The 19,711-nt window shown below is 47.9% G+C and overlaps 1 protein-coding gene across 1 annotated transcript in view; it reads right to left on the bottom strand.

Moving 5' to 3' along the window:
* LOC144754051 (class I histocompatibility antigen, Gogo-OKO alpha chain-like) overlaps positions 1–19,711 on the bottom strand; it is a 250,093-nt gene that overhangs the window by 99,705 nt on the left and 130,677 nt on the right. Inside the window, exon 4 of the mRNA XM_078641566.1 lies at positions 7,634–7,903. Coding sequence (XP_078497692.1) covers positions 7,634–7,903 — 270 coding nt within the window. The remainder of the gene's footprint in view (positions 1–7,633; positions 7,904–19,711) is intronic.

Below are 19,711 nucleotides of genomic sequence, written 5' to 3'. Positions count from 1 at the left end.
TTCTGGCGTTATGCCCTCAACAAAGATTGTAGCACCGTTAAAATACCAAATACACAGTTAGATAAACATTAAAATCTATTTAAAATCGGGTTTTTCTGTGTGTTGCTATCGCTAGAGAGCTTTCCGTTTTCAATAGCACAGCATCAGCGAGTAATTAGCACTGTACCTGGCATCAAGCGGGGTCGGCCGACACTGCCACTATCAGCCTTACCGCACTGTGCCTCGCCTCCTCGCCGCCTAAGTAGCCCCAGTAACAGCAAGGCTAGAGCGCTACCCGCTCTGTGCTGCAGCGGGGAAGCGGAAGTGAGTGACTCAGGCTCGTACCTGTCCCGCCCTCCGCTCAACGGTATTGGATACCGAGTCGGACCAGGGCGGGCAGGCGGTATCACAGAGCACTGAGTAAACACGTAAGTTAGCAACCCCTGACAATGCCTAATTCTGGCGTTATGCCCTCAACAAAGATTGTAGCACCGTTAAAATACCAAATACACAGTTAGATAAACATTAAAATCTATTTAAAATCGGGTTTTTCTGTGTGTTGCTATCGCTAGAGAGCTTTCCGTTTTCAATAGCACAGCATCAGCGAGTAATTAGCACTGTACCTGGCATCAAGCGGGGTCGGCCGACACTGCCACTGTCAGCCTTACCTATTGTTTGACTGAGGTGAAGACTAAGGTGAAGCCTCCTTCGGCAAGAACTTAGGGTTTGTTCTGAGAACACTCCTATCCTTGACAACTTGAATGAAAGGTTCTTGTATGGTGCAGCTCGCTAATGCACCTGAGTGTTGTTTGGCAACTAAGAAGGCCCCCTTCCAGGAAAGGAAATTTGAGGGCCAAAAACCTCCTGGGGACCACATTGCGGTTCTGGTGGAGTGTGGGGGGGATTTGACGAAGTATGACCCTTTATGAAAGCCTTGACTACTGGGATTCTAACGAGGGAGGAGTGTTACATCTTTTGCATATAATCAGCTACAGCAGCGAGGCTTAACCCCTTTCCTGCGGGGCATATTCCCCCGCTGTGCTGGGAGGAGGGGGGGCACGCGCAGCGCCCCGGTGCTCATGAGGAGCTCAGCTCGTCATGAGCCACGGTGGTCGTGTGCTCATGATGAGCTGAGCTCGTCATGACCACAACCGTTTCTTTAGAACGCTCGCACAGCAGGGTAATTTGCCCAGCGTGCGAGCGTTCTAACGGTCATAATGAGCTCAGCTCGTCATGAGCACACGAGCACCGTGGCTCATGACGAGCTCAGTTCGTAATGACCACACCCGTTTCTTTAGAACGCTCGCACAGCAGGGTAATTTGCCCAGCGTGCGAGCCTTCTAACGGTCATGATGAGCTCAGCTCGTCATGAGCCACGGTGGTCGTGTGGTCATGACGAGCTCAGCTCGTAATGACCACACCCGTTTCTTTAGAATGCTCGCACAGCAGGGTCATTTGCCCAGCGTGCGAGCGTTCTAACGGTCATGACGAGCTCAGCTCGTCATGAGCACACGAGCACCGTGGCTCATGACGAGCTCAGTTCGTAATGACCACACCCGTTTCTTTAGAACGCTCGCACAGCAGGGTAATTTGCCCAGCGTGCGAGCCTTCTAACGGTCATGATGAGCTCAGCTCGTCATGAGCCACGGTGGTCGTGTGGTCATGACGAGCTCAGCTCGTAATGACCACACCCGTTTCTTTAGAATGCTCGCACAGCAGGGTCATTTGCCCAGCGTGCGAGCGTTCTAACGGTCATGACGAGCTCAGCTCGTCATGAGCACACGAGCACCGTGGCTCATGATGAGCTGAGCTCGTCATGAGCATGGAAGGTGTTAAGTGTTTTGACATGTAGGTATAAAGGTAGCAGATGATGCCCCAGACCTTATCCATCGCAGGGGTCTAGATGTTTGGAAAGGCAATAATGGATAAATGCCTACGTTAAGCCGCATGGGGTCTGGGGGTCTGATCTGACCCCATCTCTGGGTGAGAAGATCCAGCCTGATTGGGAACTTCTCCTGTGGCTGATGGACATTTCCTGAAGCATGGAGTGCCACGACTGTCTGGCCCACGTCAAAGCCACTAGGAGACATGGATGCTTGCCTCATCTTACCACGTATCGGAGAAGTAGGAGAGGAGGAAAAGCATAGGCAAAGGTAAGATATCTGACGGAACTTGGGCCAGAGTGAGCATTTTAAATTAATGCTTCGGCAGGAAGGCACCCAGGGGGCGAAGACCTAAACTAGAATGAAGGCATCCATGCCTCTTCGGCAGGGTGCAATAGAGGTAGTAAGAAATCATCCCTGCTTGCAAGGACGGCCTCCTCTTGATGGCCCCTTTGACAGTAAGTCCTGCACCTCTTGTAGAAAGATGGAAAGGTGCTCCTCCGAAAGCCACCCTGATGTGGGAGGAAGCGGTGTACATCAGAGTGAAATGGGAGGGCAGACCCCGCTCAACGATCTGTAGGATGTAATGTCTGATTCTTCCTTCCACGAGGTGGTCGTGAGCCCCTGAGGGCATATACTAAAGCGGTTTGGAGGTTCATACCAAAGGGAAGGGGGCCAAGAAGAGCGTTGGCAATGGTGGCCTGTGCGATTTCTGCTTGATCCCTGCCACGAAAGGACTGGGGTTGCTGGATGGGTCTGATGTTTGTGTACGCCAGCCCTCCGCGGTGACCTTGGAAGGAGTGAAAATGACCAGCGGCTGGAAAGGCCCAAGGATCGCACTGTGACTCTGATTCCCCTAAAGCGTTTGAGGGCAGAGTCAGCCTCTGATCAAACAGGCGGGACCTGTCGAAAGACATATCTGTAAGGAACGCCTGCACATTTCCAGAAAAGCCACTGATCGCATCCATGCATGCTGGCGAAGCATCACTCCAGAGCCCATCCCTCGCCCAGAGCAATCAGTAATGCCAAGGCCAGCCCTCATTGGTGACATCCTAGCGGCCCTGAATGGTTAGAGCCAAAGAGGCCCGAAACCAATCTGTGCCTAACAAGTATATACCGCATTGATCGACCTCAATGCTAAGCCAGCCGATGAGAACATTCACTCCCCGAACAAATTGGGATTTACTTTGCTGGTGGAAGTCTGGAGCACCAAACTCTCAGGAGTAGGCGCTTCATAAGAAAATCCAGATCACCAGGTGCCGGTCTGCGGCACGATAGGTTATGTGTATTTGTAAAGCACACTATCACCAGTGGAGGTATTCACAGGTGAGTGTGTGTGCCTAGGCCTGCCGACGGTAAGTTGGTTAATTGAAACGCAAGGTCTTCAGCTTCTTGTAGAAGAGAAGAGAAGCGAGGAGGAGGCCCAGATGCAGAGTGGGATGCCGTTCCACGCGTTAGGAGCATTGTAAGAGAATGCCTGTTTTATTGATTTTGTTCTGTGTATGTGCTGTATGTATGTGCATAGTAGTCCTACGTAGCAGGTGTCTGGGTGGTTGGTGGTAGGAGATCCGTCTGTTCAGGTAGGTGGGGCCTAGTTTCAGTAGTGCCTTGATTGTGTGTGTGGGACCAGTTTGAAATGAGCTTATTCGTATATCAGGTGCCAGTGGTGCGATGTGATTTGAATGCTTTGTGGGAGGTGGAGAATAAAAGTGGCTGCTGAGTTCTGGATGGTTTGTAGTCTTCTCGTGAGTTGTTTGTTCATTCCGGCTTAGAGAAGTCCTACTTGCTGGTGAGTGGAGCATGAGTGACAGTTGTTCTAGTGTTGCCCGGGAGCCATTTGAAGATCTTCTGCAGCATCTTCAGGTTGGTGAAGCAGGATGCAGCGATGACTTTGACTTGAGCGGTCATGTCCAGTTTGCTGATTATTCCAGGGTACTTGGCGAGGGTGCAGTTCTCAGTTCAGCTGGCCAGCAGCTGGACTCCCATGGTGAGGTGTTCTTGCTGAAGATCAATACTTCTGAGTAGGCTTACATTCAGTTGGCAAATTCTGCCATGCAGGCGATGATCTGGTTTCTTGTGTTGGGTGCTTACCTGAGAGGGAGAGCATGAGTTGCACCTCGTCAGCATAGAAGAGAATGTTTATATCGTGTGTGGATAACGTTGGCCCGGGGATCATATATGCATTGAAAAGGGTGGGAACACTTCCTATAACACTTAAGAAGGAACGCAATCTACTGGCAGTCCGCAAACTCTTAAAAACTTGGCTCTTTAACTACTAGCTCAAACACACTTTTCTCTCATTCTCCTCTGGTTAGCCAATTCTGCAGTATTCACAGCGCCTAGACACCCATGGGTATTAGTGAGCGTGATACATTATATTTTCATTTTATTTCACTGAGCGATGAACCTTGAGGCACTCCACAGATAAGTTTGGAGGCATCCAATGTGTAAGGTGCCAGGCTCACAGCTTGTGTTCTATCCTGAGAGAAAAGTGGGGTATTAGATAGTGTGGCTGTGCGACTACACCATGTAATACGTTCACAATATCGTCTTGGGTCCAGTTACATGACATAACATGTGTATTTGTAAAGGGCATGTTCACCACTACGGGTATCTTGGCGCTGAGTAACAGATGTTTTTTGTTACCCAACTCAATGGTACTCATTTTATCGACCTCAGATGGATGAAAGGCTGGGTGGACCTGCTGGGATTTGAACCTGTGATCATGAGGTCGAGCACAGGCCTCTGCAGTAGACGCATTAGTCCACTGAGCAACCAGACCCGGCAGTTCGGCTGGTTTGTCAAACTTTAGCTCAACCCTGGGTCGCTGTGGGTTTGAGCATTCAGGTTTAAACAAAGAAACAAGTCTAAGCATTTAAACAGCGGCAAAAGCACTGAATAAGAAAGAGACATGACTCTCGAAATCAGACATGAATTTATAAAAACAGAGAGTATTTTTATGACTTTATAGACACCAAAATGAACAAAATCCACTGGAGGGCTCTGGAGATTTTAATACTTGAAAAAACAGTAAATTAGGATTCCTCACTCAACCATGAACAAGCTGTGGCAAGTTCAAAGTATTTGACACTTTGAAGCATTTTCGAGAAAAACTTGCATCAAGGTTGAATGATGTCACTTCCAGTTACTTTGGGCAGGGAGCAGGCCAAATGTATTTATATATTTTTTTAAGTTTACGGTGTACCACACTGGTACCTAGCAACTACAGTTTGTTAAAAAATGATTTATTTTTGCTTTTTTTAAATTGTGCTGCAATGTGTAGGTATTACAGCGGTACTCCATAGACTTTTTTAGAAATAATAAAATACATAAAAAATGTAAAATAAACTAGTACACTATTGGTGAAATACGGAGTAATACAGTGTATTTTAAATTTTTGTACAAATGTTTTTTAAATTTTATGTACAGCGGTACTTCCTATGTAGCACCGCGATAGTCCGTAATACTTTTTTTCAAATATATAGAAACTTATAAATAATTTTCCCTACCACTTACTACTTATAATAAAGTGTTCGGAAAAAATCTCAGACCTAAAACGTACCTATATCAAAGGCCCTAACCCCGAACTCTGCCAAAGTGCACTTAAAACAACATGGCTGCCTTTCACTTTTGTAAAGGCAGTCATTAGCCAACTTCAAGACGCCTTGTCATCGGCATGTACCGTGGTACTTTCGTGACATGTTGTGAAACTACTGCAGCAACAGATATCTCTAAGTTAAAATGCTTAGAAACTTAACAAATACTTGCCCCTCTTACCTATAGTACCATAAAGAGTCATCCACAGACCATTATCTATAATCCTGCCTACATTAATGTGAATCCGACAGGTGTTTGCCCGCCACATGTGAGTACAAAGTCTATGGAAAATGCATTAGGGCAAAAAGACGCTTTGGGAACCCCCAGCCCCCTTTTCCTTTGCACCCCCTTGACAAATCTCTGCTAAATTTTGCATCATCTGCCAATGTAGAACAAGCATTTGCAATGCAATAGGTCTCGCATTATTTAAGTTTAAGCTACTAGTACTGTAAATGGCAATGTTTTTATTTTTATTTATGCGCTATTTTAATTTTCTTTGCATAAAAAGGCGAATGCGCAGCATAAGAATATTCATTCTATGTTAAGCCAAGTGATGGAACACACATGGCTATAACCCGATCTATGCAAACCGAGACCTCGATGCTCATAGATTAAACATTCAGGATTCTAGGCGCAATGTTTTACTTGCGGTTACTTTCACTTTAAACCCTTGATTTGTTTCTTGGATATTTGATTGATATTACATAATTCTAGCGACATTCCAAAGTCCACCAATAAAAGCAGTTGTCGACTAATAGATAAACATTACAAAGAGCAGCTTTTTAAAATTCCCAATCTTGCAGATGAGCGCATTTTTAAAAAGGCTATTTGAAGACAAAAAAACTTTGGCACAAAATAATGCGCACTTACCCACAGAGATTCGTCACTCGTTTCCATTCAATTTACTGAAGGCGACATTCTACCGAACACTTTACTGCACCGTTCTGCATAATCTTTTCAACAACCATATCCAACTAAGTACATTTTCATTGATTGATGAGGTGTGCATAGAGGGCGTAGCTACAGCCGGGTATATGGGTTAGCGTGTGCCCTGTGCAAAAACTCACCGCCGCAGCCCGGCTCGAACAGGAAGCCAGGCAACCTGTGTTGGGACGGGGGCGGGGCCGCAAAAAGACAGGAAGCAGACGGGAGCCTACCCCGCGCTCCTGTGCCCGTCAGCCGGAAGATTGCCGGAAGATTTGCGTGTCAGCTAGCGGGGCTCCTGTGCTCGTGGAGAGCCCCGCCTGCTGCTGAGGATGACCCGCTGCCTGCCGCTGCCTGCCGAAGGAGAGAGGGAAGGAGAGAGAGACACACGAAAAGAACTCGGTGAGTGGGGTGTGAGGGGGGGAGGGGACATGTGCGCGCGCGCGTGTGTGTGCCTGTGTGTGCGTGTGTGCCTGTGCGTGCGCGTGTGTCTGTGTGTGTGTATGTATGCATGCATGCGTGCGTGTGTAAAAAAATCCGATGACTGGTGGGGGGGTTGCAAAGTGAAAGTAAGCAGCGCGTGTGTATGTGCGCATGCGTGAGTGCTGTGTATGCGTGTGCCTGTGATGTGCGCATGCGTGAATGTTGGTGCGCGTGCAAGCAGCTGAATCCAGCCGGGGAGAAGCGCGTGACAGTTTTTGTCCGTCATTCCCCCATGTCAGCTCGCTATAAGTCTCCGACCCTGGACGCATCCTTCGGATGCGAATTCCAGGGCGAGACCTAAAAAGGAATAGGGCTGCAAGGTTTTGCACAGATTTGTCAAATGGCGCAAAGTTATTAATGGACCAAAAGCCAAGGAAATCCTGTCTCTGGGAACCCTAACTATAAGTACAGAGTGGCTAGCGCCGCTCTGCAACTAGGATCCTTGATTCATTCTTTGCAGGGGAGTCTAGGGTGGGGTGACCTGTATGAACCCCCCTAGGTTTTCTTACACAGAATGCCGTTCAAACCCCAAGCTTTTGGCTAAACTCACACAATTTCCTCATACTTCTGTGAGGGAAACTTTTGAAATCTGTCGGGATCTACAACATTTCTACCACCAGCATTCCCACAAATCTCCCCATAAAAATGTACTCCCCTTCTGTGGCTGGGCCTAGCGCCAGTGACAGGAACAGATCAAGCTAGAGACCGTATGAAGTCAATATGTGCACCACTGTCACAATCACCCCTACAGACCAAAGTGCACTCACCATACATCACACTCACAGTGTCCGGCAGGCCGCTGTGATCCACCTCATAGTTGTACATTTTCTCATCATCTCCTTCCTGAACTTCCACTGTTTTCTGGGCCTGGTAGGTTCCGTCAGGGTTTGGCAGGATGTCCATCGATTCCCAGGGCATCTCGACACCATTCCTGACCCATTTCACCTCAATGTCTCTGGGATAAAATCCATAAGCGTAGCCGGTCAGAAAGGTGCGACCGCCGTTCTTTCTTCGTGTAATCATTGTTTGAGGGGCAACTGGAAGGAAACACCATAAGTACAATTACACAACAATCACAAGATTGGGTTTTACCCAGTACATTATTTGGAAATACATACCAGTGACACTTTTCTTCAGCACATGCTTTGACTACCCCCCTTCCCGGCACTTCCAGGACCCCATGTGCAACTGCACAGAGGAGGAACCTGGGTAGAGGGGCTGGAAGGAGAAGCCTCACCACAGCCATCTCAGATCACAGATTCCACTACATTGGTAGCTCCATCCTACAAAGAGCTGAGGATGCTACTTAGAGCTCAAGGAAAGGACCAAAGAAGGTGACAGATGTTGGGGCTCACCCGCAGAGGCTCGATGGAGGCGAAACAAGATGATGCCAAAGTAGTGTCGCTGGATACAGACCCGGTCACGGGATTACAGGGAACCTCACATCCAGTTTTTATAGTTAATTTATCAAGCGATTTACCAAGAAGAGGCTGGGGCAATAGGACACCGCACACAACACATACACAGGCTGGTTGTTATTCAAAACATTGTGGTGCTCGAGTCAAGAGGACCAGCTGTCTTAGTCTACAAAACTAGGTGAAAGATCTCTATCAGATTTAATCAAGATGTGAATCGCAACCCACGTCCCAACACCTTTTTGGTTAATAACACCCCAATTAATCACAGCAGCAATTTGACAGCAAATGCACAGACTCACAGAATATTTTTTTGATAAAAGGAGATTCTTTATTCATTCATTCTTTTAAAACATATCCTTTTCTTCTTGGATTCTTGCTGTAGCCAACGTGTTTTGTACAATTGGACTTCTCCAGGGCTTCTTCAATGTATATCCCAGGGTTTTAAATAAAGATTCTCCATGCAAAAGTCAAGAGCACCAGATAGTGCGCTATTGCAACAATCTGTACGGACACCTGAAGTTCCTGCAAACTGAATCAAGAGTGGAGGAGCCTAGATGCCCAAATGTTATCAGATATCAACTTTTAAGTTCTTAAATCAATATATGAACAAAGGTTATAATCCAATAATGGATGAGGTCTTGATAATAACAAACAGCGCGGTCCAAAGTCAGAACCCACACAATGTGGCGTATGGTAACTCCCACACAAGTGGAGTAAGTAATTAATTTATCGCACGGCATCTTTACCTGTGTTGCATTGAAAGGACTGTTTAGTAAGAACCACATTATTTCGATTAATTGAGCTCATTCAATTATTTTTGGAGTAAGACAGACAAATATACAGACAACTCAGAGGTGGTGAAGAGACGCACAGGTAGTCTCATTCCATTTCTTAGCGTGTCCGGCCATCTTGTATCAGATGACCGTGTGCGGACTCCAGGCGTGTTTCTGAAGCCTTCAGTGGGGATTGTCTCTCTACCATATAACATTTGGGAAGGCACTGCCAGGCGGGGCTGGCACACATTTGGTTGAAAGTTTTTGTAAACTCTAGGCATATCTATCTGGCAAGGCAGCCGAGGACCACGGCTCCCACATGGAGGCAGACTACAGGAAGGAGGAACAGGATTCCCATGGCATGGACCCGGATGTTGGCTCAGTTGCCACATAGGACCACAAGGATGTCTGTAGGAATCACTCAAAACATGCCTAAAACAGCCACGGAAGGTCGGCACTTTTGATGGCTCTCATCAGGGTGCCTGTGGGACGCCCCTGGGGCTCCAGAGCCCGGAATTAAGGCAGAAAACTCACCACTGGTTCCTGGCCAAGGCAGATACAATTCAGAGATATGGAGGAGGAAGTAACAGGGACTAGTGGTCTTTTTGCTCTCTTGAACCACACCATTGGGCAGGATGAAGTCTGGGACTGGCCTCCCGTTGGGGAGGTCATTGAAAAGCTTGGAGTTCACCCGGGGATTCCCTCCTCAAGACGGGAACTTGCCTAAGCTTCTTTAATCTACAGGAATTCAGACATTCCCACTTGTCTGAGTGGGAGCCATCCCCCAGGTAGTCATCTATGTACCTATACATGTAGCGTACACCCGGCAGATTACACCTGTACATATAGCGTACACCCGGCAGATTACACCTATGCATGTAGCGACCACCCGGCAGATTACACCTATACATGTAGCGTACACCCGGCAGATTACACCTATACATGTAGCGTACACCCGGCAGATTACACCTATGCATGTAGCGACCACCCGGCAGATTACACCTATACATGTAGCGTACACCCGGCAGATTACACCTATACATGTAGCGTACACCCGGCAGATTACACCTATACATGTAGCATAAATCCAGCAGGTTAAACCTATATATGTACAGTACACCCGGCAGATTACACCTATAGATGTAGCGTACAGCCGGCAGATTACACCTATACATATAGGAGCTTTCAGCCTTCACCTCGCCTAACCCTACGCAGTCTTCCTTGTCTGCCTCTTTGCACTGGTTGTGCTGCGCAGGAGATTACACCGCTGTCCCACATCCTCACGGCCGATTAGGTGCCGTAGGGGTTTTTGGGACATGTAGGCAGAGCGTTTTGGGAGCGGCCATCTTGGGGGAGCCAGGCACGCTGGTCGGCTGACCAGTGGTGCGGTTTCTCGCGGCTGAGACGGCATAAATCTGAGCTAATTGGCTGCTCAGGTTAGACCTTGACCCTCCCCCGCTTTACCTAAGGCGGATGCTGGGTGCGGGCGAGTGGGTGCTTACGCTGCTGATTACTAGCCTCATTTTGTAACTGCCTTATTTTTAAAAAGTGTTCGTGTTGCGCGCTGATTGCTAGCGCTTCTATTTTAAATTGCACTGCTGTACTTTTAACTGTGTACTTTGCCCTCACTCTCCTTTCATTTTTCGTTACCTGAGGCGGTTGCCGGGTAACCTCTTGCTCTCAGCCTTCACCTCGCCCAACCCTACGCTGTCTTCCTTGTCTGCCTCTTTGCACTGGTTGTGCCGCGCAGGAGATTACACCGCTGTCCCACATCCTCACGGCCGATTAGGTGCCGTAGGGGTTTTTGGGACATGTAGGCAGAGCGTTTTGGGAGCGGCCATCTTGGGGGGAGTCAGGCACGCTGGTCGGCTGACCAGTGGTGCGGTTTCTCGCGGCTGAGACGGCATAAATCTAGAGGCTTTCTCCTCCACGCAGCGGATGTGCATTGCGGTCGCGCCTCTATCGCGCCGAAGGAAAGCCCGTCTGTGCCCGTCAGCGTCCCGGAGGCGGACGGGTGCGGCGGGGCAGGCCCATAAATTCCGCTCCCAGTGATTTGGCATCATGCTGGCATACACGGCAGCCGAGCTCATTTCTCTCAGGGGAAAGGCGGCCTACTGTTGTACGGCTTTCCCTGGTCGGCCTAAAGGTAAGAGGCGATGTCCTGGCTGTGGCTGGCTACTGGGCAACACCCCCATCTCCACCCCTTTGGCTTCTCCTGTAAAGAGCTCGTGTCTGCTCCTGAATACTAGATCTCTTAGCAAACATGCCCTAGACATACACAAACTTTTGGTCGTAGCAAAGCCGATCTGCTTATTTCTTACTGAGACATGGCTGGGTGACTGCTCGAACCCAGACATAGCCGCTGCAATTCCCCCTAATTATGTTATCTTTAGCAAAGATAGGACAAATGGTAGGGGTGGGGGGGTGGCGATGGTGGTGGACAAGCGCTTTACTTGTTCTATCATCCAAATCGATGAGATTCATGGGTGCGAGTCCCTGGGGTTTTCCCTGTCCTTGTCTCCGCACCAATCCTGCACAGGGTTACTGATTTATAGGCCACCGGGACCCACTGGCTCCTTTCACAAAGAACTTTACGGTGTGGTTTCGGCACTTTGCCTTAGAACAGAGCACTGTCTGGTATTGGGGGATTTTAACATCCACATGGATATTGGGACTGATGCTGATGCCATTAAGATCGGTGACACTACTTCCCCTTTGGGACTCTCCCCCTACCTGTCCACCCCCACACACAATAAAGGCCATACGCTCGATCAAATATTCTCCACTATGCCAATTGAGATTTCCACTCTTACACCGGTTCTTTGGTCGGACAATTTTTTAGTTAATTTTCAAATTCTTCACACTGTCAAACCTTTGCACAACATGTCTAGTCGACCTCTCCAGGCCTCACGTGCTTATCACCTTGTCACCCCTGAGATGCTAGCTCGGGCTTGTCTATCCCATCCGTGCTTGTTGTCAGGCACTCTAGAGAAGGACCTAGTTCTCCTGCGGTCATGGTTTGTGGAGAGACTAGACGAACTAGCCCCTGTGACATCGTCCCATAAGCCCGCCTGCCGGGTCTCTGCTCCTTGGTTCACTGAAGGCTTGTCCATGAAGCGGCGGCAATGTAAGAGTGCAGAAAGGGCATGGCGCCGCCACTATGACATCACTGCCAAAATGGCGTATAGGGCATCCATCAAAGCTTACCATAGGGACATTTTGCTGGAGAAGAAAGTATATTTCTCAAAAAGAATTGAGGCTGCCTCAAATACCAGTAAGGACATTTTTTCGATTGTGAGGGAGTTTACCTCACCCAAGATGAGCACGGCTCCGTGTGCTCACTCCGAATCTTGGATCACGTTATTGGCCGATTTTTTTACCAATAAAATTAAGACCATTTTAGAACTCCTTTGCGCAGTCCGGGGTAGGGGCAGGCTCCGATACGATCTTTCCTTCTTCTTCTTCCCTGGTTGGTGGGGCTCCTACTCTTTGGGAATTTCCGCCGCTTTCCTGTCCAACATCATTGGATTTTCTCACCAAACTAAAATCAGGCTCTCCTTTGGACCCCTGTCCGGCCAAATTTTTTGCTAGAATGGCGGAAGTGATGAATCCCATAATAAACCCGGTGCTCAATCTATCTCTCAGCACGGGAGTGGTCCCTCTAGCCTGGAAGAAAGCCCTGATCATACCACTTCTAAAGTAGCTCAATCTGGATCCGGCGGAACACGCCAACTATAGGCCTATCTCCCTTCTGCCAGCTTTTGCCAAAGTCGTGGAGAAATATGTACACTCCTCCCTCTCCAACTTCCTTGAGTCCAATAGCATTCTGCATTGCACCCAATCCGGCTTCCGCACCAACATGAGCACGGAGACAGCGCTACTAGAAGTAACGGAGGCAATCAAGGAGGTTTTGGACGCAGGGGGTAAAGCGATGCTGGTGATGCTCGACCTGTCGGCGGCCTTTGACACCGTCCCCCATACTGGTCTCCTCTCAAGACTCAGTGAGATCGGTCTGCGGGGGACGGTGTTCAGCTGGTTTAAGTCCTTTCTGGCGGGCCGGCGTCAAACGGTCTGGGCCCCTCCTTTCTCTGCCGCGGTGCCGCCATTAGAGGTGGGAGTTCCTCATGGCTCTATTTTGAGCCCGACTCTCTTTAACATCTTTATGGCCCCCCTGGCGGCACTGGCGGAGTCGTTTGGTGCCCAGATCGTGTCGTACGCCGACGACACCCAGCTCCTTTTCACTTGTGAGAAGGGGTCTGATTTCGACGGGGAGAGCATCAGAGGCTGCCTTGGGGCTGTGTTTAAGTGGTTCCAGCAAAACAGCCTTAAGGGCAACTCGGATAAATCCATTGGCTGCTTCTGCCGTGGCCAAGAACCTTGGAGTAAAAATTGATAATAATCTCTTGTTGAAGCCCCAGATTCTTGGCCTAGCTGGGAAATGTTTTGGCCTTCTTAAAATGCTCCGAAAATGTCTTCGTCTGCTCTCGCAGGTACATAGAAAAATCATGGTGCAGGCTCTAATGGGTTCTCGCCTTGATTACGCCAACGTCCTGTAACTCGGATTGCCAGAGTATCTTCTCCAACGCCTGCAGATAGTTCAAAATTCGGCTGCCTGTGCCATCTTTGGCCTCCATCGGAGAGCCAGAGTCTCTGGTCTCCTGAAGACTCTTCATTGGCTCCCCATCCGGAAACGAATCATTTTTAAGGGACTTACTCTGGCCTTCAAGGCTCTCCATGACACTGACGCCAAATACATCCAACGGCGGTTGGCCTACTATCAGCCTTCTAGATCTCTGAGGTCAGCATCATTGGCTTTGGCCTCAGTCCCTGTTATCAGGAGAGCACGGATTGGAGGTCGGTCGTTTAGATGTCTGGCGCCTCAATTGTGGAACACCCTGCCTGTGTCTTTGAGAAGGAGTACCAACTTGTTAGCCTTCAGGAAGGATTTAAAATCTTGGCTGTTTGTTCAGTAGTACCTGCTTCCCTTCTGTCTGTTCCGTGTCTGTTTTAGGTCAGAAGCGCCGGGACACTCCTCGGAGTAGCTGAGCGCTATATAAAACATCCCTTAACATAACATAACATAGCGTACACTCGGCAGATTACACCTATACATGTAGCATACACCCAGCAGATTACACCTATATGTGTAGCGTACACCCAGCAGATTACACCTATACGTGTAGCGTACACCCAGAAGATTACACCTATACATGTAGCATACACCCAGCAGATTACACCTATACGTGTAGCGTACACCCAGCAGATTACACCTATATGTGTAGCGTACACCCAGCAGATTACACCTATACATGTAGCATACACCCAGCAGATTACACCTATATGTGTAGCGTACACCGAGCAGATTACACCTATACACATAGCGTACACCCGGCAAATTACACCTATACATGTAGCATACACCCAGCAGATTACACTTATACATGTAGCGTACGCCCAGCAGATTACACCTATACATGTAGCGTACACCCGGCCGATTACACCTATACATGTCACACCCGGCAGATTACACCTATACATGTAGCGTACACCCGGCAGATTACACTTATACATGTAGCGTACACACAGCAGATTACATCTATATATGTAGCATACACCCGGCAGATTACACCTATACATGTAGCGTACACCCGGCAGATTACACCTATACATATAGCGTACTCCCGGCAAATTACACCTATACATGTAGCGTACCCCCGGCAGGTTACACCTATACATGTACAGTACACCCGGAAGATTACACCTATAGATGTAGCGTACAGCCGGCAGATTACACCTATACATATAGCGTACGCCCGGCAGGTTACACCTATACTTGTAGCATACACCCAGCAGATTACACCTATAAGTGTAGCGTACACCCAGCAGATTACACCTATACGTGTAGCGTACACCCAGCAAATTACACCTATACATGTAGCATACACCCAGCAGATTACACCTATATGTGTAGCGTACACCCAGCAGATTACACCTATACATGTAGCGTACACCCAGCAGATTACACCTATACATGTAGCGTACACCCAGCAGATTACACCTATACATGTAGCGTACACCCAGCAGATTACACCTATACATATAGCGTATGCCCGGCAGATTGCACCTATACATATAGCGTACGCCTGGAAAATTACACCTATACATGTAGCATACACCAAGCAGATTACACCTATACATGTAGCGTACGCCCGGCAGCTTACACCTATACATGTTCCGTACACCCGGCAGATTACACCTATACATGTCACACCCGGCAGATTACACCTATACATGTAGCGTACACCCGGCAGATTGAAGGTATACATGTAGCGTACACACAGCAGATTACATCTATATATGTAGCATACACCCGGCAGATTACACCTATACATGTAGCGTACACCCGGCAGATTACACCTATATATTTAGCATACACCTGGCTGATTACACCTATACATGTAGCGTACACCCAGCAGATTACACCTATACATGTAGCGTACACCCGGCAGGTTACACCGATACATGTAGCGTACACCCGGCAGGTAACACCTATACATGTAGCGTACGCCTGGAAAATTACACCTATACATGTAGCATACACCAAGCAGATTACACCTATACATGTAGCGTACGCCCGGCAGCTTACACCTATACATGTTCCGTACACCCGGCAGATTACACCTATACATGTCACACCCGGCAGATTACACCTATACATGTAGCGTACACCCGGCAGATTGAAGGTATACATGTAGCGTACACACAGCAGATTACATCTATATATGTAGCATACACCCGGCAGATTACACCTATACATGTAGCGTACACCCGGCAGATTACACCTATATATTTAGCATACACCTGGCTGATTACACCTATACATGTAGCGTACACCCAGCAGATTACACCTATACATGTAGCGTACACCCGGCAGGTTACACCGATACATGTAGCGTACACCCGGCAGGTAACACCTATACATGTAGCGTACCCCCGGCAGGTTACACCTATACATGTAGCGTACACCTGGCAGGTTACACCTATATATGTAGCGTACCCCCGGCAGATTACACCTATACATGTAGCGTACACCCGGCAGGTTACACCTATACATATAGCGTACGCCCGGCAGATTACACCTATACATATAGCGTACGCCTGGCAAATTACACCTATACATGTAGCATACACCAAGCAGATTACACCTATACATGTAGCGTACGCCCGGCAGATTACACCTATACATGTTCCGTACACCCGGCAGATTACATCTATACATGTCACACCCGGCAGATTACACCTATACATGTAGCGTACACCCGGCAGATTACAGGTATACATGTAGCGTACACACAGCAGATTACATCTATATATGTAGCGTACACCCGGCAGATTACACCTATACATGTAGCGTACACCCGGCAGATTACACCTATATATTTAGCATACACCTGGCTGATTACACCTATACATGTAGCGTACACCCAGCAGATTACACCTATACATGTAGCGTACACCCGGCAGGTTACACCTATACATGTAGCGTACACCCGGCAGGTAACACCTATACATGTAGCGTACCCCCGGCAGGATACACCTATATATGTAGCGTACACCTGGCAGGTTACACCTATGTATGTAGCGTACCGCCGGCAGATTACACCTATACATGTAGCGTAAACCCGGCAGGTTACACCTATAAATGTAGCGTACCCCCGGCAGGCTACAACTATACATGTAGCGTACACCCAGCAGATTACACCTATACGTGTAGTTTACACCCAGCAGATTACACCTATACATGTAGCATACACCAAGCAGATTACACCTATACGTGTAGCGTACACCCAGCAGATTACCCCTATACATATAGCGTACGCCTGGCAGATTACACCTATACATGTAGCATACACCCAGCAGATTACACCTATACATGTAGCGTACGCCTGGCAGATTACACCTATACATGTAGCGTACACACGGCAGATTACACCTACACATGTAGCGTACACCCGGCAGATTACACTTATACATGTAGCGTACACACAGCAGATTACATCTATATATGTAGCATACACCCGGCAGATTACACCTATACATGTAGCGTACGCCGGGCAGATTACACCTATACATGTAGAAAACACCCGGCAGATTACACCTATACATGTAGCCTACACCCGGCAGATTACACTTATACATGTAGCTAACACCCGGCAGATTACACCTATACATGTAGCGTACACCCGGCAGATTACATTTATACATGTAGCGTACACCCGGCAGATTACATTTATACATGTAGCTAACACCCGGCAGATTACACCTATACATGTAGCATACACCCGGCAGATTAAACCTATACAGGTAGGATACACCTGGTAGATTACACCTATAGATGTAGCGTACAGCCGGCAGATTACACCTATACATATAGCATACGCCAGGCAGATTACACCTATACATGTAGCATACACCCGGCAGATTACACGTATACATGTAGCTAACACCCGGCAGATTACACCTATACATGTAGCATACTCCCGGCAGATTACACTTATACATGTAACTAACACCCTGCAGATTACACCTATACATGTAGCATACACCCGACAGATTACACCTATACAGCTAGGATACACCTGGTAGATTACACCTATAGATGTAGCATACAGCAGGCAGATTACACCTATACATATAGCAGACGTCAGGCAGATTAAACCTATATATGTAGCATAAACCCAGCAGGTTCCACCTATATATGTAGCATAAACCCACAGGTTACACCTATATATGTAGCATACACCTGCAGATTACACCTATATATGTAGCGTACACCCGGCAGGTTACACCTATACATGTAGCGTACACCCTGCAGGTTACACCTATACATGTAGCATACACCCGGCAGATTACACCTATACATGTACCGTAAACCCGGCTGATTACTCCTATACATGTAGCATACACCCGGCAGATTACTCCTATACATGTAGCGTACACCCGGCAGATTACACCCATACATGTAGTGTACACCCTGCAGGTTACATCTATAGATGTAGCATACACCCGGCAGATTACACCTATACATGTAGCGTACACCCGGCAGATTACTCCTATACATGTAGCGTACACCCGGCAGGTTACACCTATACATGTAGCGTACACCCGGCAGGTTACACCTATACATGTAACGTACACCCGGCAGGTTACACCTATACATGTAGTGTACACCCGAACGTTACACCTATACATGTAACGTACACTGGCAGATTACACCTATAAATGTAGCATACACCCGGCAGGATACACCTATACATGTAGTGTACACCCGGCAGATTACACCTATACATGTAGTGTACACCCGGCAGGTTACACCTATACATGTAACGTACACCGGCAGATTACACCTATACATGTAGTGTACACCCGACAGATTCCACCTATACATGTAACGTACACCCTGCAGATTACTCCTATACATGTAGCGTACACCCGGCAGATTACTCCTCTACATGTAGCGTACACCCAGCAGATTACACCTATACATGTAGCGTACACCCAGCACATTACACCTATACATGTAGCGTACACCCGGCAGGTTACACCTATACATGTAACGTACACCGGCAGATTACACCTATACATGTAGCATACACCCGGCAGGTTACACCTATACATGTAGTGTACACATGGCAGATTCCACCTATACATTTAGTGTACACCCGGCAAGTTACACCTATACATTTAACGTACACCGGCAGATTACACCTATACATGTAGTGTACACTCGGCAAATTCCACCTATACATGTAACGTACACCCGGCAGATTACTCCTATACATGTAGCGTACACCCGGCAGATTACTCCTATACATGTAGCGTACTCCCAGCAGATTACACCTATACATGTAGCGTACACCCAGCAGATTACACCTATACATGTAGCGTACACCCGGCAGGTTACACCTATACATGTAACGTACACCGGCAGATTACACCTATACATGTAGCATACACCCGGCAGGTTACACCTATGCATGTAGTGTACACACGGCAGATTCCATCTATACATGTAGTGTACACCCGGCAGGTTACACCTATACATGTAACGTACACCGGCAGATTACACCTATACATGTAGTGTACACCCGGCAGATTCCACCTATACATGTAACGTACACCCGGCAGATTACTCCTATACATGTAGCGTACACCCGGCAGATTACTCCTATACATGTAGCGTACACCCTGCAGGGTACACCTATACATGTAGCGTACACCCGGCAGGTTACACCTATACATGTAGCGTACACCCAGCAGATTACTCCTATACATGTAGCGTACACCCGGCAGATTACTCATATACATGTAGCGTACTCCCAGCAGATTACACCTATACATGTAGCGTACACCCGGCAGATTACACCTATACATGTAGTGTACACCCGGCAGATTACACCTATACATGTAGCGTACACCCGGCAGATTACACCTAGCAGATTACACCTATACGTGTAGCGTACACCCAGCAGATTACACCTATACGTGTAGCGTACACCCGGCAGATTACTCCTATACATGTAGCGTACTCCCAGCAGATTACACCTATACATGTAGCGTACACCCGGCAGATTACACCTATACATGTAGTGTA

The sequence above is a fragment of the Lissotriton helveticus genome, chromosome 5_1 (assembly GCF_964261635.1).
Source record: "Lissotriton helveticus chromosome 5_1, aLisHel1.1, whole genome shotgun sequence".
Lineage (NCBI taxonomy): Eukaryota > Metazoa > Chordata > Amphibia > Caudata > Salamandridae > Lissotriton > Lissotriton helveticus.
This window is presented reverse-complemented; position numbering and strand designations above follow the sequence as displayed.